The 16,581-nt window shown below is 54.4% G+C and overlaps 1 protein-coding gene across 3 annotated transcripts in view; it reads right to left on the bottom strand.

Annotated features, from left to right (window-relative positions):
- Nucleotides 1-9,468: 9,468 nt before the first annotated feature.
- PIK3R5 (phosphoinositide-3-kinase regulatory subunit 5) overlaps nucleotides 9,469-16,581 on the bottom strand; it is a 66,477-nt gene continuing 59,364 nt past the window's right edge. For 2 of the 3 annotated variants that reach the window (XM_072821156.1, XM_072821157.1), the window contains exons 8-19: nucleotides 16,208-16,361; nucleotides 15,780-15,863; nucleotides 14,609-15,329; nucleotides 14,338-14,500; nucleotides 13,948-14,055; nucleotides 13,365-13,493; nucleotides 13,138-13,231; nucleotides 12,952-13,028; nucleotides 12,198-12,291; nucleotides 11,825-11,907; nucleotides 11,389-11,501; nucleotides 9,469-11,280 (exon numbers count right to left, since the gene is read on the bottom strand). In XM_072821156.1, coding sequence (XP_072677257.1) covers nucleotides 11,133-11,280; nucleotides 11,389-11,501; nucleotides 11,825-11,907; nucleotides 12,198-12,291; nucleotides 12,952-13,028; nucleotides 13,138-13,231; nucleotides 13,365-13,493; nucleotides 13,948-14,055; nucleotides 14,338-14,500; nucleotides 14,609-15,329; nucleotides 15,780-15,863; nucleotides 16,208-16,361 — 1,968 coding nt within the window. In that variant the 3' untranslated portion in view covers nucleotides 9,469-11,132. The remainder of the gene's footprint in view (nucleotides 11,281-11,388; nucleotides 11,502-11,824; nucleotides 11,908-12,197; nucleotides 12,292-12,951; nucleotides 13,029-13,137; nucleotides 13,232-13,364; nucleotides 13,494-13,947; nucleotides 14,056-14,337; nucleotides 14,501-14,608; nucleotides 15,330-15,779; nucleotides 15,864-16,207; nucleotides 16,362-16,581) is intronic. The other variant, XM_072821158.1, reaches the window with a different exon arrangement.

Genomic DNA, 16,581 nt, shown 5'->3' with positions numbered 1-16,581 from the left:
TGAAACACAAATCTGATCACATTGTGCCCCAGTACAGCCTTCAGTGGCTCCCTGCTACCTTCAGGGTAACAGCCAGACTCCTCAGTGTGACTTGCAAGGACCGTCTCCACCTGGTGGTTCCTGATCCCCAAGACCAGGCTTCATCCCATCAGTGGACCCTTCCCAGGGGTCCTGGACACCTGCAGCTCTGTAGTGGTCTAGGCGGCCCCTGAGCTCCAGGCCCACGCATGTGCAATGGTGTCCCCTTCAGTCCTCCTCGGGGTTCTAGCAGAGAAGAGAAAAAACACAAGTCAGAGAGGCAGAAAGAAAGCAGAGTGCCGTGAAAGCTGGAGGAGGAGAAAGTGTCAAGGACATGGGGGTCAGTGGTGTCGAAGACTGCAGAGAGGACACAGATGAGGAGCACGACAAAAGCATCTGCTGACCTCAGCAATTAGGAAAGAGCAGTTCCAGGGAGCAGATCACCCCCAAGGTATGGACCTGTTGGCTAGCTTTTTTCTTTTTTTCTTTTTTCTCATACTTTGAAGACACACAATATTTTTGGAAATCTTCAACACACATCTAGACCTTTGAAAAGCTCACAGACACTGTGTTCTCAACTGATTTGGCCTAGTGGTAAATGGCTCTGGAGAGAGACAAATCATTGACAGCACCATTTGAGCAGCTGGATGCAGCCATGCCTGAAACCCTGATGCCCAGATCTACTCCTAATTGTTTGACTACATGATTCAATGAATTCTCTCTCCCACCTTTTTTCAATTAAGACTGTTTGAGTTGGATTTCTGCCACTTGGGTTTCTCCTTTGCAACCAAAGAAGTGACTGATCTTTTTTCTGTTGGGACTTGGGTGGGTTCTGCTCCATCATACTCATGTTGCAGAAGAGCATACTTAAGAAGAAGAAGAAAGAGAAGGAGGAGGAGGGGGGGAGGAAGGGGAGGAGGAAGAGGGAGAAGAGGAGGAGAAGGTGAAGAGTCCAGAAATTTAGATCATTTGCTCCATGGCTCAGTCTCCCTGCCACGTGTACTTCTTCACACTGCTTCATGTGACCGGAATCATATTCTACCTCGTATCTTTGTATTTGGGTTCTTAGATCATGTGTCTGCGTCATCCGTCCACCTTCCCCCATTAAGTCCTGGGGAGGCAGAGGCTAGGTCTATCCATCACAGGATAAGAGAATGTTTGGCTCATTAAGTATAACAAATGGATGGATGGATGGATGGATGGATGGATGGATGGATGGATGGATGGATGGGTGGATGGATGGGTGGCTGAGTGGATGGATGGCTGAGTGGCTGGGTGGGTGGATGGCTGGGTGGATGGGTGGATAGTTGGGTGGGTGGGTGGGTGTGTGGCTGGATGGCTGGCTGGCTGGGTGGATGGTTGAGTGAATGGGTAGATGGGTGGATGGATGGGTGGGTGGCTGAGTGGCTGGCTGGCTGAGTGGCTGGCTGGCTGGCTGGCTGGCTGGCTGGCTGGCTGGGTGGATGGTTGAGTGAATGGGTAGATGGGTGGATGGGTGGATGGCTGGCTGGTTGACTAGCCGAATGGCTGGCTGGCTGAGGGAAATGAGCAAGTCCAGGACAGGCTAAGGACCAGGGGACTCTGCCCCTGCAGGTTCAGCGCTCAGCAGCAGCCAGGGAGTGTGGCCATAGTGGGCAGCTCCCTCTCCTTATCAGCTTTGGCCCAACTGAATCGGAAATCACAAGCTGACATGGGCCTCCTGTGGTCTCCTGTAGCCTCCTGTGGCTGCACTCTCCTCTTTCAACAGCTACTGTCTTGACTGCTGCACTGGGTGTGGTAGCCACGAGCTGCCTGGTGACCGTGGATGGCCCCAGAACTGTCCCCTGCAAGCAGCAGCTGTGTGATAGGCAGGCGGGAACAAGAAGGAGTGAAGAGGAGGTGGAGAGGAAGGACGGAGTGCCCCTATCTGTCCCTTATGCCATCTTGCCTCACCCAGGGTGGATGGCACTGCCCACTTGATTGATCCCAGTGATGCCTTGCCTCTCCAGATGCTCTCCTTAGGGTTGAATCTGTTTTTCAGTTGTGCCGTGGCTAGATTTCCCATCTGCATTGTAGGAAGAGCCCCTCCAGTCCCTTCTGTTATTCAGAGAGATACTTCGTATTATTTTCAGTCCATTACTAAGCAGCCAAGAACTTTAAATAAATTAAAATTTTAACTTTTATTAAATATATTACATTAAATCCTCTTGATCCTGTGGTGGCAGGTCGACCAGTGCTCCCTGGAGGACCAGGGTATTGGAGTCAGACAAGACTGTATGCTTTGGATACAAGACACCCAGGGTCACCTTGTGTTCTCGCTCTAGCTCCATCTACCTTCTGTGGGAGTTGTCTTGGGAAGCTCCAGCAGCAAATGCAGAATTCATCAGCTCTTGTTTTTTCAGGAATTCACCCACAGAAAATCCTGATAAGCAATTATAGATCTCACTGGAGATTACAGAGGGAAGACAGCAAAGGTATGTACACATCTCTTAGCAAATGATCCAAAAATCCTCCGTGAGAAAGACAAATATCATTGGATTTCACTCTCTTATGTGGAAGTTAAGAAACAAAACAGAGGGACAAGGGAGAAGAGAAAGAAAAATAAAATAAGACGACAGTAGAGAGGGAGACAAACCATAAGAGACTATAAAACTCCAGGAAACAAAGGGTTGCTGGAGGGAAGGGGGGGATAGGGTAACTGGGGGATGAGCATTGAAGGAGGGCACATGATGTGAGGAGCACTGAGCATCTTGTGCAACTGATGAATCACTAAACTCAACCTCTGAAACTAATACACTTTATGTTCATTAAATTGAATTTAAACTAAAAATAAAAATCCTCCGTGGACATTTCTGTTGTCCAGATGGTCTTCATCCATGCCATGCTGTAGGACTGATGCACTGAGGCAGGACGGGCGGGGGGGGGGGGGTCTTCTTTCTCTTCTCTCCCCCAGTAACTCCGAATCACACCCTCCTGGTGCCTCCCGCCCAAACTTCTTCAAAAAAACAAAGCCAAGTCCTCTTAGAAGTGCATTCAGAGCACTTCACCTCCATTCTGAACCCTGAGTCCAGTTGTACACCCGAAGCTCACCAACAACACCCAAAACCAGATGGCTCTCTGGTTGGTGAGAAAGCTGCGAGAGGTAAACAGACCAGAAGAGAGGTGTTACAGAAACACAACTTGTTGCATGTGAATGACCACCTCATGGGCCAGGATACTTGTGGAGGTGGCTCACTTGAGTGGTGGGGTGGCACCCGAACCAGAGGACACCTGGTCTAGGGGCTCCTCTTGGCTCCCCAGGGAGGACCCGAGGACCCAGGCAGTCAGAAGCCTGGCCCACACTCCTCGACTCCCATCCCCACTCCAGGAAGACTCAGGTACCCACCTGACACACGCCTCTGCTTCTAGTGAATTCCATCCAGCCCTCAGAGCCACGGCTCTGGGAAGCAGGGGCAGTTTCCCTGGGTAACATCATGCTCTAGCGTAGAGGTCCACCAGGTGGGGCCCCTGAATCACCAGCATTGGTATTGCCTGGGAACTTGTTAGCAGCTAGTAGTAGTGTCTGCTGTGGGTGTGGACAGTGAGGAAGAATACACAGGTCAGGAAATTTCCATCCTTAATCTCTGGCCGAGCTGTCCTACAGGGTGTGCGTGCATGCAGAGCTGGGACTAGTGGGGGGATAGTTTTAGGAAGCAGATTTGTCCTCTACGCCCACCCACTCATTCTTTCTGCGAGTCCTCTTATTTTTGAGGAAAAGAGGGAGTTTTGGTTTTAATATCATGTTTTTTTTTTTAATTTTAGTGTTAAAAAAAATGACCAAAGAAATTCACAAATACATTTTTTTAAAGATTTTATTTATTTATTCATGAGACAGAGAGAGAGGCAGAGACACAGGCAGAGAGAGAAGCAGGCTCCATGCAGGGAGCCCAACGTGGGACTCGATCCCAGGCCTCCAGGATCAGGCCCCGGGCTGAAGGCGGCGCTAAACCGCTGAGCCACCCGGGCTGCCCACAAACGCGTTTTCATTACAAAAAGCCAGTCTCACATTACAGGAGCACACGGAACGGAAAAGAGCTCCCATCCCCCACCCCTCCTTCCCAGTATCTTTTTCCTCTCCACCCAGTGATAACCATCGCTGTTGCTGGTCTGGGGTGATTATACCAACTGACCTTCCCCTTGCTTTGTTTACTTGGAGATCATGCTCAATCCGGACCTCAGGATCAATTTCTTAAATGGAAAGTCTTGATCTTCTCGCCTCTGCGCCATGCTGACGTGGATCAAGGTGCGGAGAAAACCAGCCCACTCCCTCTCCTTACAAGCTGGCTTTCAAGTCTGGGAAGAAAATTTCTCTCCCCAGGATTCTCTTTGCAGGTACACCTGTTGCCCCTCCCAGGCTCCTCTGGGGGCAGGGCTTGGTCTCCAAAGCCCCCCCTGTTCTCAGGCCAGGGGAGGGGGCTGGAGGAGGCAAGCTGGGGAGCCGGTCTGTGTGCTCCCCCTGGAACATGGAGGGGCCTGGAGCCTCTTGTCTAGAAGAGATCTATCACAGTCACTGTGTGTTCTCGCAAATACATTCCCACTAGGAATAGGGACTGGCTGGCCAGGCGAGAAGGCTGGGAGGTCAAGAAGGCTGGGGTTGACCAGGGCCTTTGCACAGGTCCCTCCTCTTGTCTGGGTCTTGGTTTCCTCCTCTGTCACTCAGGGCTTGGAGCACCTGGTTCTGGTTTTGGCCTCAAGACCTGAGCCTGGTTTTGCATAGAGGCCTCTGTTCTGGGAGTGGGGAGCCACTGCTCCGATTCCTCCCTCCCCTGCCACTTTCCCCTCTTCAGAGGTCTCCAGGGAGCCTCCTCAGGCCAGATTCATAGAGCGCCTCCTTCCTGGCTGCCGTGGAAGGCACAGGCTTGCCTGGAGCCCTGCCAACTCATCCAGACCTCAGCTTCCCCGTCTGCTCCTCCACCCCCATCCCTGGGGGATGTGCCAAGACCTCAGCTTCCACTTTAAAGCTAGCAGAGCTCCTCCAGGATTCCATGGCCATGAAGCCTACCCTCCCGGAGAGCTGTGCAAACTGCTTTGCTGAGCTTCAATTTCTGCAACTCTGATGTGAGTGGCTCGAGGGAACAGCAGAGCTCAGTGGTTAAGAGCAGGGACTCTGGGACCGGCTTCTCCTATCTGCTGTCTCTGTGACCTTGGGCAAGTTCCTTAGCTTCTCTGCCTGTCTCTGTTGGGAGGCATAAGCCTGATGACGGCAAATATATAGAGCACATGGGCAGCACTTGGCAGGTGTACAGTCGGTGCTATCAGGTGTTGGCTAAGCTCTCGTTTTGTCCTAGTTTGACGTTCAGAGGAGATTTCCTGGTCAGGCTGCAATGACCAGGAGCCTCAGCCTTCCAGCCCTAGATTTCTGAGATCTCCCTGACTGGGCACTGTTTCTTCTCACTCACCCGGTGTGGAGAGGCACACGCGCCCGGGGTGGCCACGCCGCTTTTCCCGGGACGACACACTCAGAGTTGCTGGGGTGTTATGGACCGAGTGTCTGAGTCCAGCCCAAATTCATATGTTGACCCCCCCCCCCCAAGGTGATGGTAATTAAGAGGTTGGCACTTCGGGAAGGCGGCTCGGCTTAGATGACGTCATGAGGGTGGTGCCCCCAGTGTCCTAAGAAGAGGAAGAGACGCACCACGTGAAGCCCCAGTGAGAAGGTGGCCATCTGCAAACCAGGAAGTGGGATGTCACCAGACACAGAATCTGCCGGCACCGTGATCCTGGGTGTGCCAGCCTCCAGACCGTGAGGAATAAATGTCTGTGGTTTAAGCTGTCCACTCTATGGCATTTGTTATGGCAGCCTGAGCAGACCAAGACACGGGGACTGTGGTCTGAGCCAGGACACAGGTGCACCTGCTACAAGGAACAGAGAGAAATAAAGTGGCACAGGTAAGGGCAGTCTGCCACCTGTCTGCCTGTTCCCCCAGAGGGATGAGGAGGACAGCGTCTTCCAGAATGGCCGGCTTCTTTTACCCTGGTTGTACTGGTAGGGTTGGGGAAATAGAGGGATTCAGAGATGGTAAAGGAGGGAGAAGGCCCCACCCACAATCCCTAGAGCCATAGTGTTGAATCCCAGTGCTGGAGGAGGCAGGGGGTAGGAGACAGAGGGGGAGGGGAATCTGAAGCCTTGGGCAGCCACCAGGCAGGTGGGTCCACACACATCTCTGTGGAGGAGCTGGAAACATCTCGGCTTTGAGCAGACTGAAGGGGGTGTAGGTGTTCCCTGCCCCAGGGGTTGTGGGAGAGCTGGTCCCCTGGAGTCAGGCCTTGGATGTCAGGCGGCTCAGGGGAAGGTCTGAGGATGATGACCAACCAGTGAGTTCAGGACCCCAGAGGAAACGCCAAGCTGTTAGAAGAGAACTAATTGATAAATTGGGCATCATTAAAAGTGAGACCATTTGGTCTGAGAAAGGCATCACCGTTAAGAGAATGAAAAGACGAGCCACAGATTGGGAGAAAATATTTGTCAGACACGTATCTGACAGAAGACTGGCATCCAGAACATACAAAGCACTCTTAAAACTCAATAATAAGAAGACAAACAATCCAAATTAAAAAAAGAGTGGGCAAAAGATCTGAAGAGATACCTCATCAAAGAAGATAATCACATGACAAACCCATGAAGAGATGCTAAACACCACAGTCACGAGGAAATTGCAAATTAAAACAGCAATAAGACATCATCACTACACACTCATTAGAATGGATAAAATCCCAAACCATGACACCACCAAAAGCTGATGAGGATGTGAAGCCACAAGGATTCTCATTCATTTGATGAGAATGAAAAAGTACACAACCACTTCGGAAGAGCTTGGCTTTTTTTTTTTTTTTTTTAACTAAATATACCATATGATGGGACAATTGTGCTCCTTGGTATTTACTCAAACAAGCTGAAAACATATGTCCACACAAAAACCAGCACATGAATGTTTAGACCAGCTTTATTCGTAATTTCCAGAAACTGATATCAACAAAGATGTCCTCAGTCGGTGAGCAAAGAAGCAATCGGGGCACACCAATAAATTAGAATATTATTTAGCAACAAAAGGAAATGAGCTGTGGAGCCCTGAAAACGAAACATAAATACATATTGCTAAGTGGATGAGCCAATCTGAAAAGGCTAGTTACTGTATGGTTCCAACTCTATGATATCCTAAAATATGCATAATTATGGAGGCAGCAAAAAGAACCACTGGCTGTCTGTCTAGTTAAGAAAAGAATAGTCTCCAGGTTGAATATATATTTGCCTATGCAGGAAATCCATTTCCTTCACAAATTGTGTTTCTCAGAAACTTCTCCAACTTATCCAAATTGCCAAATTTATTGGTGAATTTACAATTATCCTTTCATTGTATTTTTAGCGTATGTAGGATCTGTAGAGATGTCCTTTTTTTTTCAAGCATGATATTGATAATCTGTTCACTAGGGCCTTATCCACTAGTACATCGGTTTTCTAGTTCATAGATTTCTGCTCTTACACTTTTTTCTTCCCTTCTTTAGGATTTAGACCTTTCTTCTATATTTTTGAGATGAATATACTCCCTTCGATGTCAATCATTTGAAATTGGATATTCCAGTTGTACTTGAGACAATGTGAATCCTGCGGCTGGGCAGTGTTCTATTTCAATGAGATCAAATGCATTAACTGTTGTCAAGATCCTCTATATCTCTATTATTTTTTTGTCTATTTGTCTCTCAGCTACTGAGACAGGTGTAATAAAGTCCTTCATTATGGTTATAGAGACATTAAATCTATCAATTTTTGCTCTATAGTTTAAAGTTATGTTATTGCATGCATACAGGTTTATGATTGTGATAGGTTTATGTTGGATTGACTCTTTGATCTTTATAAAATGTCCTTTTATTTTTTTAATAAATTTATTTTTTATTGGTGTTCAATTTGCCAACATATAGAATAACACCCAGTGCTCATCCTATCAAGTGCCCCCTTCAGTGCCCGTCACCCAGGCACCCCCACCCCCCGCCCACCTCCCCTTCCACCACTCCTAGTTCGTTTCCCAGAGTTAGGAGTCTCCCATGTTCTGTCTCCTTTCTGATATTTCCCACTCATTTTTTCTCCCTTCCCCTTCATTCCCTTTCACTATAAAATGTCCTTTTAAAAAAAAATGCTAATATCTTTATCTGATATTAGTGTAATAACACCAGCTTTTTGGGTCAGGTTTGTTACTCTTTGGGTCAGGGTGTTACTCTTTTGATCCTTTTGTTTTCAGACTTTGTGTTCTTATAGCAAAGGTGTGTCTCTTGTGAGCAGCATATTAAAAAAAATCGTTGGACAATTCTAGATTGACTTTTTTCTAGCACGTTAAAGATGTCATTTCATTGTTTTCTGGCTTCCAATGTTTCTTTCTTTTTTGGCTTCCAATGTTTCTGTTGAGAAGGGAGCTCTCAATTTAATTGTTGATCCTTGGAAGATAAAGTAGATGTTTCTTTTGGCTGTCTTTAGGATTTTCTCATTACCTTTTTCTCCCCCAGGAGTCTTACAATGAGAGTTTCTCAGCCCTTCCTTGTTTTTCATGACACTGATTTTCTGGCGGAGTGCTAGTCAGGTCATCCTGTAGAATGTCCCACAGTCTGGGTTTGTCTGGTATCTTCCTCATGATCAGACTGGGGCTATGGGATTTGAGGAAGAAGAGCAGAAGTGAAGTCCTCTTCTCATGTGATTTTGTTTTTATCCTGTGTGAGATTTACTAAGTTTATTGAATCTATGGATTGATATGCTGCATCCATTTGGGCCAATGGATTTTAGGCAGAGGAGACACCGTGCCAGTTCCAGGCCCAGGCCCTGGGAGGCATCCCACGTCTCTGCTTACCCCTCTTGTGCTAGCATGCTGACCCAAGGTGCCTGTGAGACCCCCAGGTAGACCTGAGCCCAACCTGCAGCTTGAGGCCAAGCTGCTCTGAGCCCCACCTGGATAGAGTGATCCCGGGATGTCCTGTAGGTGCATGAGCAAGAGTAAGGGACCACAGTTTCCATCCCCCGGGTGTTAGGCATGTTTTAGTCACTAGCTGGTGATAAGCTAGAGCATCTCATGGTTCCCCCCCTCCTCTATCCCTGGGAGTTAGGCTGGCAGCCCAATGCTGACCTGCTCCTCCCAAGTCACAGGTGTGTTCCAACATCCTTTCTACCTTCACCTGCTCTTCTCCCTGTGAGCGAAGTCTAAGAACATCCCCACATCCAGAGCGCCAGCAATGAGCTCGCTTCCCTTCCTCTCAGCAACATGAGACTTGTGTGGAACAGCATCAGAGAACATGCTAGCACAAATAAATTTTCTATAGAGGGGAAAATCACAAAGAGATAAACAGAACAGTCCCCCAAGAACCTTTTACTGCTGCGTGGGAAGCGGTTTATGGGAACTTAAGCAACTAGCAGTTAATTGTCAGGTAGCAAAATAACCGTAGGTCAAGAGATACAAGACTAATTAAGTTTTATTTCAAAATAATATTAAATTTTGTTTGTTTATTCTTGGATATCTTGTTTATCATGTAGTAGCACGACCTTCTCATGCAACAAGAAAACCATGGAATGTATCTGGCAGACCGCTCCTCTCTGGAGTCTGGAACAAGTGCAGATGGCAAGGACCGGGGACGAACAGCGACACAGGGTAGGAGCTGGCTCCGTTTGCTCCTCTCCAGTAGTGAGTACTCTGGGCTGGGGTTTCAGGGGCTCCTGCAAGCACAGAACCTTTGGAGCCAAGTAAAGCAGGAGGAGTGGAAGGAGGGGCTCTGGGCCGGTTACAGTCATCTTTTTCCATGGCTTCTTTCTCCACTTGTACCGACTGCCCACATCCTGGTCCTCAGCCCTGCCCTCCCCGATATTACCCTATCCCTCATTTGCCTCCAGCTCCCCAACCACTCCAACATGGCAGCTTTACATTTTTGGCTCTCACATCCTGTCACCCATGTCTCCCAGCCAGGCATGAAGCCCCTGGAGGCCGGGTTCTCAACCCACCCCTCTGGGATCTCACCCAGGCACCAGAATGGTGCCAATGGACTTGTGGGCTGGGAGATTCCATATGCAATGTGCACCAACGTCAGGTGTGACGGGGCCCAACCTGGGTTGAGAAGTCGGTGAGGGCTGGGGGCACTCGTGCCAACCCCCCTTTTACCCTCGCCAAGGCCATTCCTCCTCCAAAGAGTAAAACTGACCACTCCTTGCCCCTCTTAGTCTTGGTCCTGCCTCAAGGGTGAATAAAGAGCATCGGAGAGACGGTGAGAGTGTCCCAGCGCCAGGCAGGGGGAGTCGGCGCAGAAGGGCAAGGCCACTGATCTGTACCGAGCAAGCTCCAGCTACCAGCCAGCCACTGGGCCAGGTGCTTTGGAGACAATTTCAACCCCTCAAGGTCTTAGCACTGAGGAAGTAGAGGCTCAGAGAAGCCAAATCACTTCCTTCTGGCCGTTTAGCTAGAAGGTAACCGAGCTGCTGTTGAATCTATGCCTGTCCTGTCTCCCAAAGCTGTCAGATCCAGAAAAGGTCTCCGGAGAGAATGTGTTCTGGGTCCTGACCGTAGACAGGTAAAATATTAGTGCTGTTTTTCAAAGGATCCAGAGAACTTGTGAGAAAAAGAGAGAGAGAGAAAGAGAGAGAGACGGAAGGTACTGAAAGTCTGGGAAGAAATTCCCATTCTTGATTCTACCACCCGAACCCCAGATACAAAGGGTACCTGAAGACTTCGACAAAGTAAGGGGTGTCCTGGCCAAGGGTTGGAAGAGGAGCCTAAACCACCAGAGCACCAGAGCCTCAGATCTTTCTAGAAAGGATCCTAGACCATGCCAGTGGTCAAGGCCTTGGGAAGTCAGCTCATCCATCCCTCTCTTGTCTACTGTGAGTAATCTGAGGGGCCGTGTGGTGTCAGCCGCTGTCTCCCTAATGCCTGCGTCTTTCCTAAACAGCCCCAAGGGCCCAGAAACCTCCAGGCCGCTGTCTGCTGCAGGGCCCACAGCAGGACCTGATCCAACAGAGGGCCGTCCAGTTCTCCACAGGGAGCGGGACCCTAGTGGCCACCACGTGGGTTAGGGCTCCGAGGAGGCTGCCTGCGCAGGGCTTCCTGCCCTGGCTGCTGGTGAGGGCCCCCCTAGGGCAGAGCTCCGCTGAAGGTCATGATGGGCAGGCAGAGGAGGGAGCAGAGGTCAGGCGCCTCCTGGGCGGGCAGGTCGGGGGACCTCTGGGGTTGGGGGCGGAGGCTGCTCTTCTCTGGCTTGTAGCAGGGTGAGACCTCACACCTGTGGGGCAGGCAGGAGTGAGGGCAGGTCCCCCCAATCCTGCAGCTCCGTCCGGGGTTCTAGGGGGTGGCGCAGAAGCGGGCCCCCTCCCTGGGCCCCCCTTCCTACCGGACCACGCTCTGCAGGATCTTCCTCTCATCCTGGTCCAGGCACACGGCAAAGGGGCAGCCGTTGGAGCCGATGATCTGCACCTTGTCCACTTTGATCTGGGATGTGCTAATCTGGAAGCAAGGCCCTGTGGTCAGCCCCGATACCCGCCTCCCCCGCACCCCCTGGCCTCCACCCTCCCAGAGTCTGGAAGACACAAGTGCCCCCAGGAGAAGGCCCCGCGGTGAGGCTCTGGGTCCCCGACACCCAGGGTTCCCTCCAGAGCCTTTGCACACAGATACAACCCCCCCGGGCCTGCCTTCCTCCCTGGAGGCCACCGCACCCCGCAGGTGTGCACCCCCACACCGCACCTCTGCTGCCTCCCCTCCCCACCCTGTACACGCACACCTGCCAGGGTCTCCCAAAGCCCTGGCTGCAGGGAGAGGGGTGTCCTTACCTGGTTGAAGCCCTTCTTGGACTTAGGGTTCTGTCTTTTCACCACTTCGGTCAGATTTAGCGTCAGAGCCTCGGTGCTAGAGTCTGAGGTGCAGGGGGGGCTCAGCTTGGGGGCAGGGTCCCTCTCTGTGGGCACGCCCCCTGCACCCCACTGCCCCCAATCGCCCCCTGTGCCCCCGTGCCCCTGCTCCCCCACCTACACCTCACCGCCCCTGCTCCCCCACCCTTCTGTGCTGCCCCCCTGCGCCCCACCCCAATGCCCACCTGCACCCCCCAGCTGCCCATCACTCACCTGCACCCCCGCCCCTCCCCGCTCACCCTACCTGCGCCCCACTCCCCTATCGCCCACCCACGCCCTGCCCCCCTCAGCTCACCTAGCTCCTCCTGCTTCCGGCAGGCTTTGTTCAGGGTGATGGATGTGCACACCTTCTCCATGTTACTCCAGCGGCTTCGTCCACTGATGGCTCCCTGGAAATGCAGCTGAGCCAGACCCTCTCAGCCAGGGAGGGGGGCCCCAGACCCGCAGGCGGACGGGCAGGCGGGCGGGAAACAGGGAGCTGCAGCAGGCAGCACTCCCCAGGGAAGCTCTCACCCATTCAGCAGCATCTGCTAGCTTCTGCTCCAAGAGCCCTCCAACCCCCAGACCCCCGAAGGGACCTTGATGACTCCAGGGAGCATGTTAGGTCCCTGGCCTGGCCCACGGTTAGCAGGCCACAGGGGCACTGAGCCCTCTGCTGTGATTGTGGGCACCCCTCCCACCCTCGCCTCATAAACCCTCTTCTGCCCACTTCTGACACGGGTCCCACGTCCCAGGCACCCAGCCAGGCACAGCAGCCCAGTGGACCCTGGGCTCCCCCTCACTCTGCCTCTGGGAACCTCGCCCTTGTCCCGCTCACCCTCAGCCTTGCAGCCAGGCCCTCACTCCATGTGGGAGCTGCTGACCACACCCAGGTGAGGGGGAGAGAACACTGGGGTTGGAGGGATGCTTTGGAGGTTGAGGGGGAAGAAGGATGTCCACTCCCTCCCCTCTGTCCAGGGGGCCTGCTGCCATACATGGGGGGCCGACTCTGGGTGAGGAAGGGTCAGGAGCAGGCCCCGGACGGACACGCACCCCAGCGCCAGCCTCACCTTGCTGTAAATAATCTGTAGTGTTAGAGGGACGGCCTCTCGGTCCCCATCGATGCCCAGACGCTTGCTGCCAGGACCTGTACCACACAGACAGACCTTCACTCCCTGTCATTGCCGGCCCCCCCTCCCAGACCCTAGGGCCTCGCCCCCGGGGCCCTGTCTCCCCTGGGCTCAGGCAGCACGCACCCGAAGCCTTGATGGCACGTGTGGCAGCAGAGTGACCCAGCTCCAGGGAGTGGATGAAGATCTCTGTCATCTTCTCCCCGGTGATGAAAGTCAGCTGCAGAGGGCAAGAGCTGGCATCAGTGGGGGCTTCTGTGGCACGAGGCTGCTGGCTGCGGGGGTCCGGGGAGCGCTGCTGGAGGTGCTGCCTGAAGCAGGGGGGTGGGCTGGGGTGCGGTGGGGGTCCTCACCTCCGTCTGATAGACCTGCAGCAGCACCGGCCGGGCAGCGAAGCGGCAGTAGTAGAGCAGCATGTCCGCCAGGATGGGCAGCTGGGCAGAGGAGCCCTCCAGGGGCCGGGACTCGGCCTTCAGAGACTGCTGAGGGCGGGAGGCAGAGCTGAGTCAGAGGGACGGGTGGCCAGCGAGCGAGCAAGGGAAACGATGTGAAGAGACAGGTGTGCACACGCACACCCACCCAGAGAAGAGGGAACCGGAGGCAGACACAGCCAGGGAAGGGGTGAAAGCAGGACACAGAGTGGTCAGGGGAGGCCCTGTAGCCCAGTCTCTGCAGCGCCCTCACCTGACACCCGGCCCACTGCGGAGGGCCCTGGACGAGCTGGACAAAGCCAGGAGGTGAGGACAGGGAGGGGACTAAACACTCAGGACCGTCCTAATCACTGCCCTCAATTTGGACTCAGTCTTGCTTCTCACCCGCCCTCCCTGCTCCTTCATGGAGGCCTCAAGCTGGATCCCCCAAAACCAGGGTCTTCAGAGAATGCTCTGTGACTGCAGCCTGTGCCCCCCACCTCCCTGCCCTGCAGGGGCCGCTTACTTGGCACAGGACTTCAGGGGGCAGGTGCATGAGGCCTAGTACGTTGCGCTCATACCAGGGGTCGAGCATGCCGAGGTAGTGGGAGATATCATTGGTGCTCTCCAGCTCCTGGGCCAAGGGACAAGAGTCATTCTAGTCCCCGGGGCCCCGGACAGCATCTGCAGCCCCAACCACAGCTCCTCCCCACCCTGAGAGATACCTGCCAACTTCTAGGTGGTGTCACACGGCACACTGCCACCCCCAAGTACAGGGCAGGGGCTCTCCTGGGAGCGGGGCTCAAGCAGGGGAAGGCACCCCACAGACACAGACTGCTCTTGGCAACTTCTCACTGGCCCCCTTGGGGTGTCTGAACCCACTCCCACTACATTTGGTCCAGGGCTGGGGACATACCGCAGGGCTAGGGTGCTTTGGGGAGTCCGTGGGGAGTGGGGGCGCCTGGCTTGCAGGAGCAGGGCAGGTGCTGGAGCCAGTCCCATGGCTTCGCTTCATGGGTACGTAGAAAAATTGAAGCTTGAAGAACCGTGTGAGGAGTGGGCGATTGTTCTCCAGCCGCCTGGTAAGAAGAGGGCGAGGACAAGAGAGTGCTGTGGTCCCCGTCAGCCCACAACCTGCCACCCAAGGCTGGGCGTCACCCCTCCCTGCCCCCCAGTCCGGCTCTTACCGCAGCTTGCTGTATGCCCGAGCCACCTTCCCCGAGATGCGATCAGAGCCGAAGACCACAACGCGCAGTGTGGACGCCTTGGGGTCCTCGTCCCCGCTCAGGAAGGGGCGGCGGCGCTGGTGGCGCGAGGCGGGGGCCAGGAGCCAGCTGGGCAGCTGGGCGCTGAGCTTGGGCTGGGGCAGCGAGCGGGAGCGCTGGGCCCGCGCGGGGGGCATTCCCAGGCCGTCCAGGGGGCTGCAGAGGCTCCCTGCCCGCCGCAGGGGCAGGGCTGTGTCCGCGCCCCCCTCGGGGCCCCGGGAGTCCCTCCGCAGCACCAGCTGGCTGGTGCTCTTGAAGAGTTTATAGATCCTGTTGAACTTCTGCCCCGGCCTGCGGTGGCCCCAGCGCTCCTGGCTGCCAGGGCTTGCGGGCCACTCGGAGGAGCTCTCCTCGCTGTCCTCCATGTAGCCGCTGTCCACGCCATCCGACAGGCCCGAGACAAACGAGGTCAGCAGCTGCCGGGAGAGGGCGGGCCCTGAAGCCTGGGGTGAGCTGAGGGACAGGGTTGAGTCATGGAAGACCGCCGAGCCGGTGGAGAGCACCGAATCCCTCTGGGCACAGTGCCCATCCGTTTCCAAGTCCTCCTCCTCCTCTTCCTCCTCCTCCTCCTCCTGCTCATCGTCCCCCAGGATCCCTGGCTGGAGCAGCTCCTGTTCCTTGAGCAGGATTTCCTGCAGGATGTCTATAGGGAAGCAACGGGAGGCATAATCTGGATTTTTTTTTTTTTAGATTTTATTTATTTATTCATGAGAGACACAGGGAGAGAGGCAGAGACATAGGCAGAGGGAGAAGCAGGCTCCCTGCGGGAAACTGGATATGGGACTTGATCCCAGGATCACGCCCTGGGCCGAAGGCAGACACTCAACCGCTGAGCCACCTAGGTGCCCCTGGGTGTCTGGGTCCTTGAAACCCCTCTTGCACACCCTCAGGACAGGCGACAGGCTCAGACAGACCAGCCCAGAGGAGGAGGAGAGGGTGGAAGGAGGGTGAAGTCCAGCCCAGGGCTTGAGCACTGCCCCCTGCTCTGCTTAGAGCTGCTGGGGGGGGTGGGGAGTGGCTGCACAGACCCAGGACAGGGAGCTGCCCCGGGGGTACGGGGTGGGTGCCACTAGGGCCCCAGCCAGCTGCTTACCAAAGCTGTCCTGGTTCCAGCTGTAGGTGTGGCACCTGGCGACAGGGATGGGGATGGTGCGGAGCTGGCCAGGTTTGGCAGTGTCTGTACGAACACAGGGACAGGAGATGAGGGCTGGAAGGGTCTCATAGAAGAGACCAGCGCCAGGCACACCGTGGGCCAGCTGAGGCTGAGGGGGGAAGCCGGCTGGCCCCCAGCTAGCGCTGTCTTTCCCTGTTCCCACAGGGGTGGCCACCTGATGGAGAGCCAACCCTGACAGTGTAGGCTGGCTGAAACCGGCCCTCGGGGCTGGTGGGGCATGGAGATGAAGGGAGCCTGGGTGCCCCAAGTGCTGCATGGGGCAGAACTGCTGTTCTGCCTTGGACTGCTCACCTGGGGGCTGGAACAGACCCCGGTGAGGATGCACCCCGCTCTCCCAAGAGCCTTACCTAAGACACCGGGGAAGCCAGCTTTCTCTCCTACTGCCTGCAGCTTGGTCCTGAGCCACTGCCGGGCCTCGGCTGCGTCCCCAATGCCCGAGGCCAGCTCCTGAGCTTCTGCAGTCTCCGTGAAGATGTCCTCAAGCTCGGCCAGGCTCTTGGACTGAAAACCCAGGAGGAGACAGGCTTGCTCCCGAACCCTCGGGCTCCTAGGGTCCCCCCGATGGCCGCAGTGGCCCATCTCCTCCTCTGCCTAGTCCCCACATCTACCCAGAATGGGCCAGGGAGCCAGGCCTCCTCCTGGGGCCCCTCTTCTCAGGAAACGGTCACAAGAGAAAGGCCCAGAGCCAGAGCACTGCTGTGGTGAAGGGGGGTGGGGGTGC

The sequence above is a fragment of the Canis lupus genome, chromosome 3 (genome assembly GCF_048164855.1).
Source record: "Canis lupus baileyi chromosome 3, mCanLup2.hap1, whole genome shotgun sequence".
Classification (NCBI taxonomy): Eukaryota; Metazoa; Chordata; class Mammalia; order Carnivora; family Canidae; genus Canis; species Canis lupus.
This window is presented reverse-complemented; position numbering and strand designations above follow the sequence as displayed.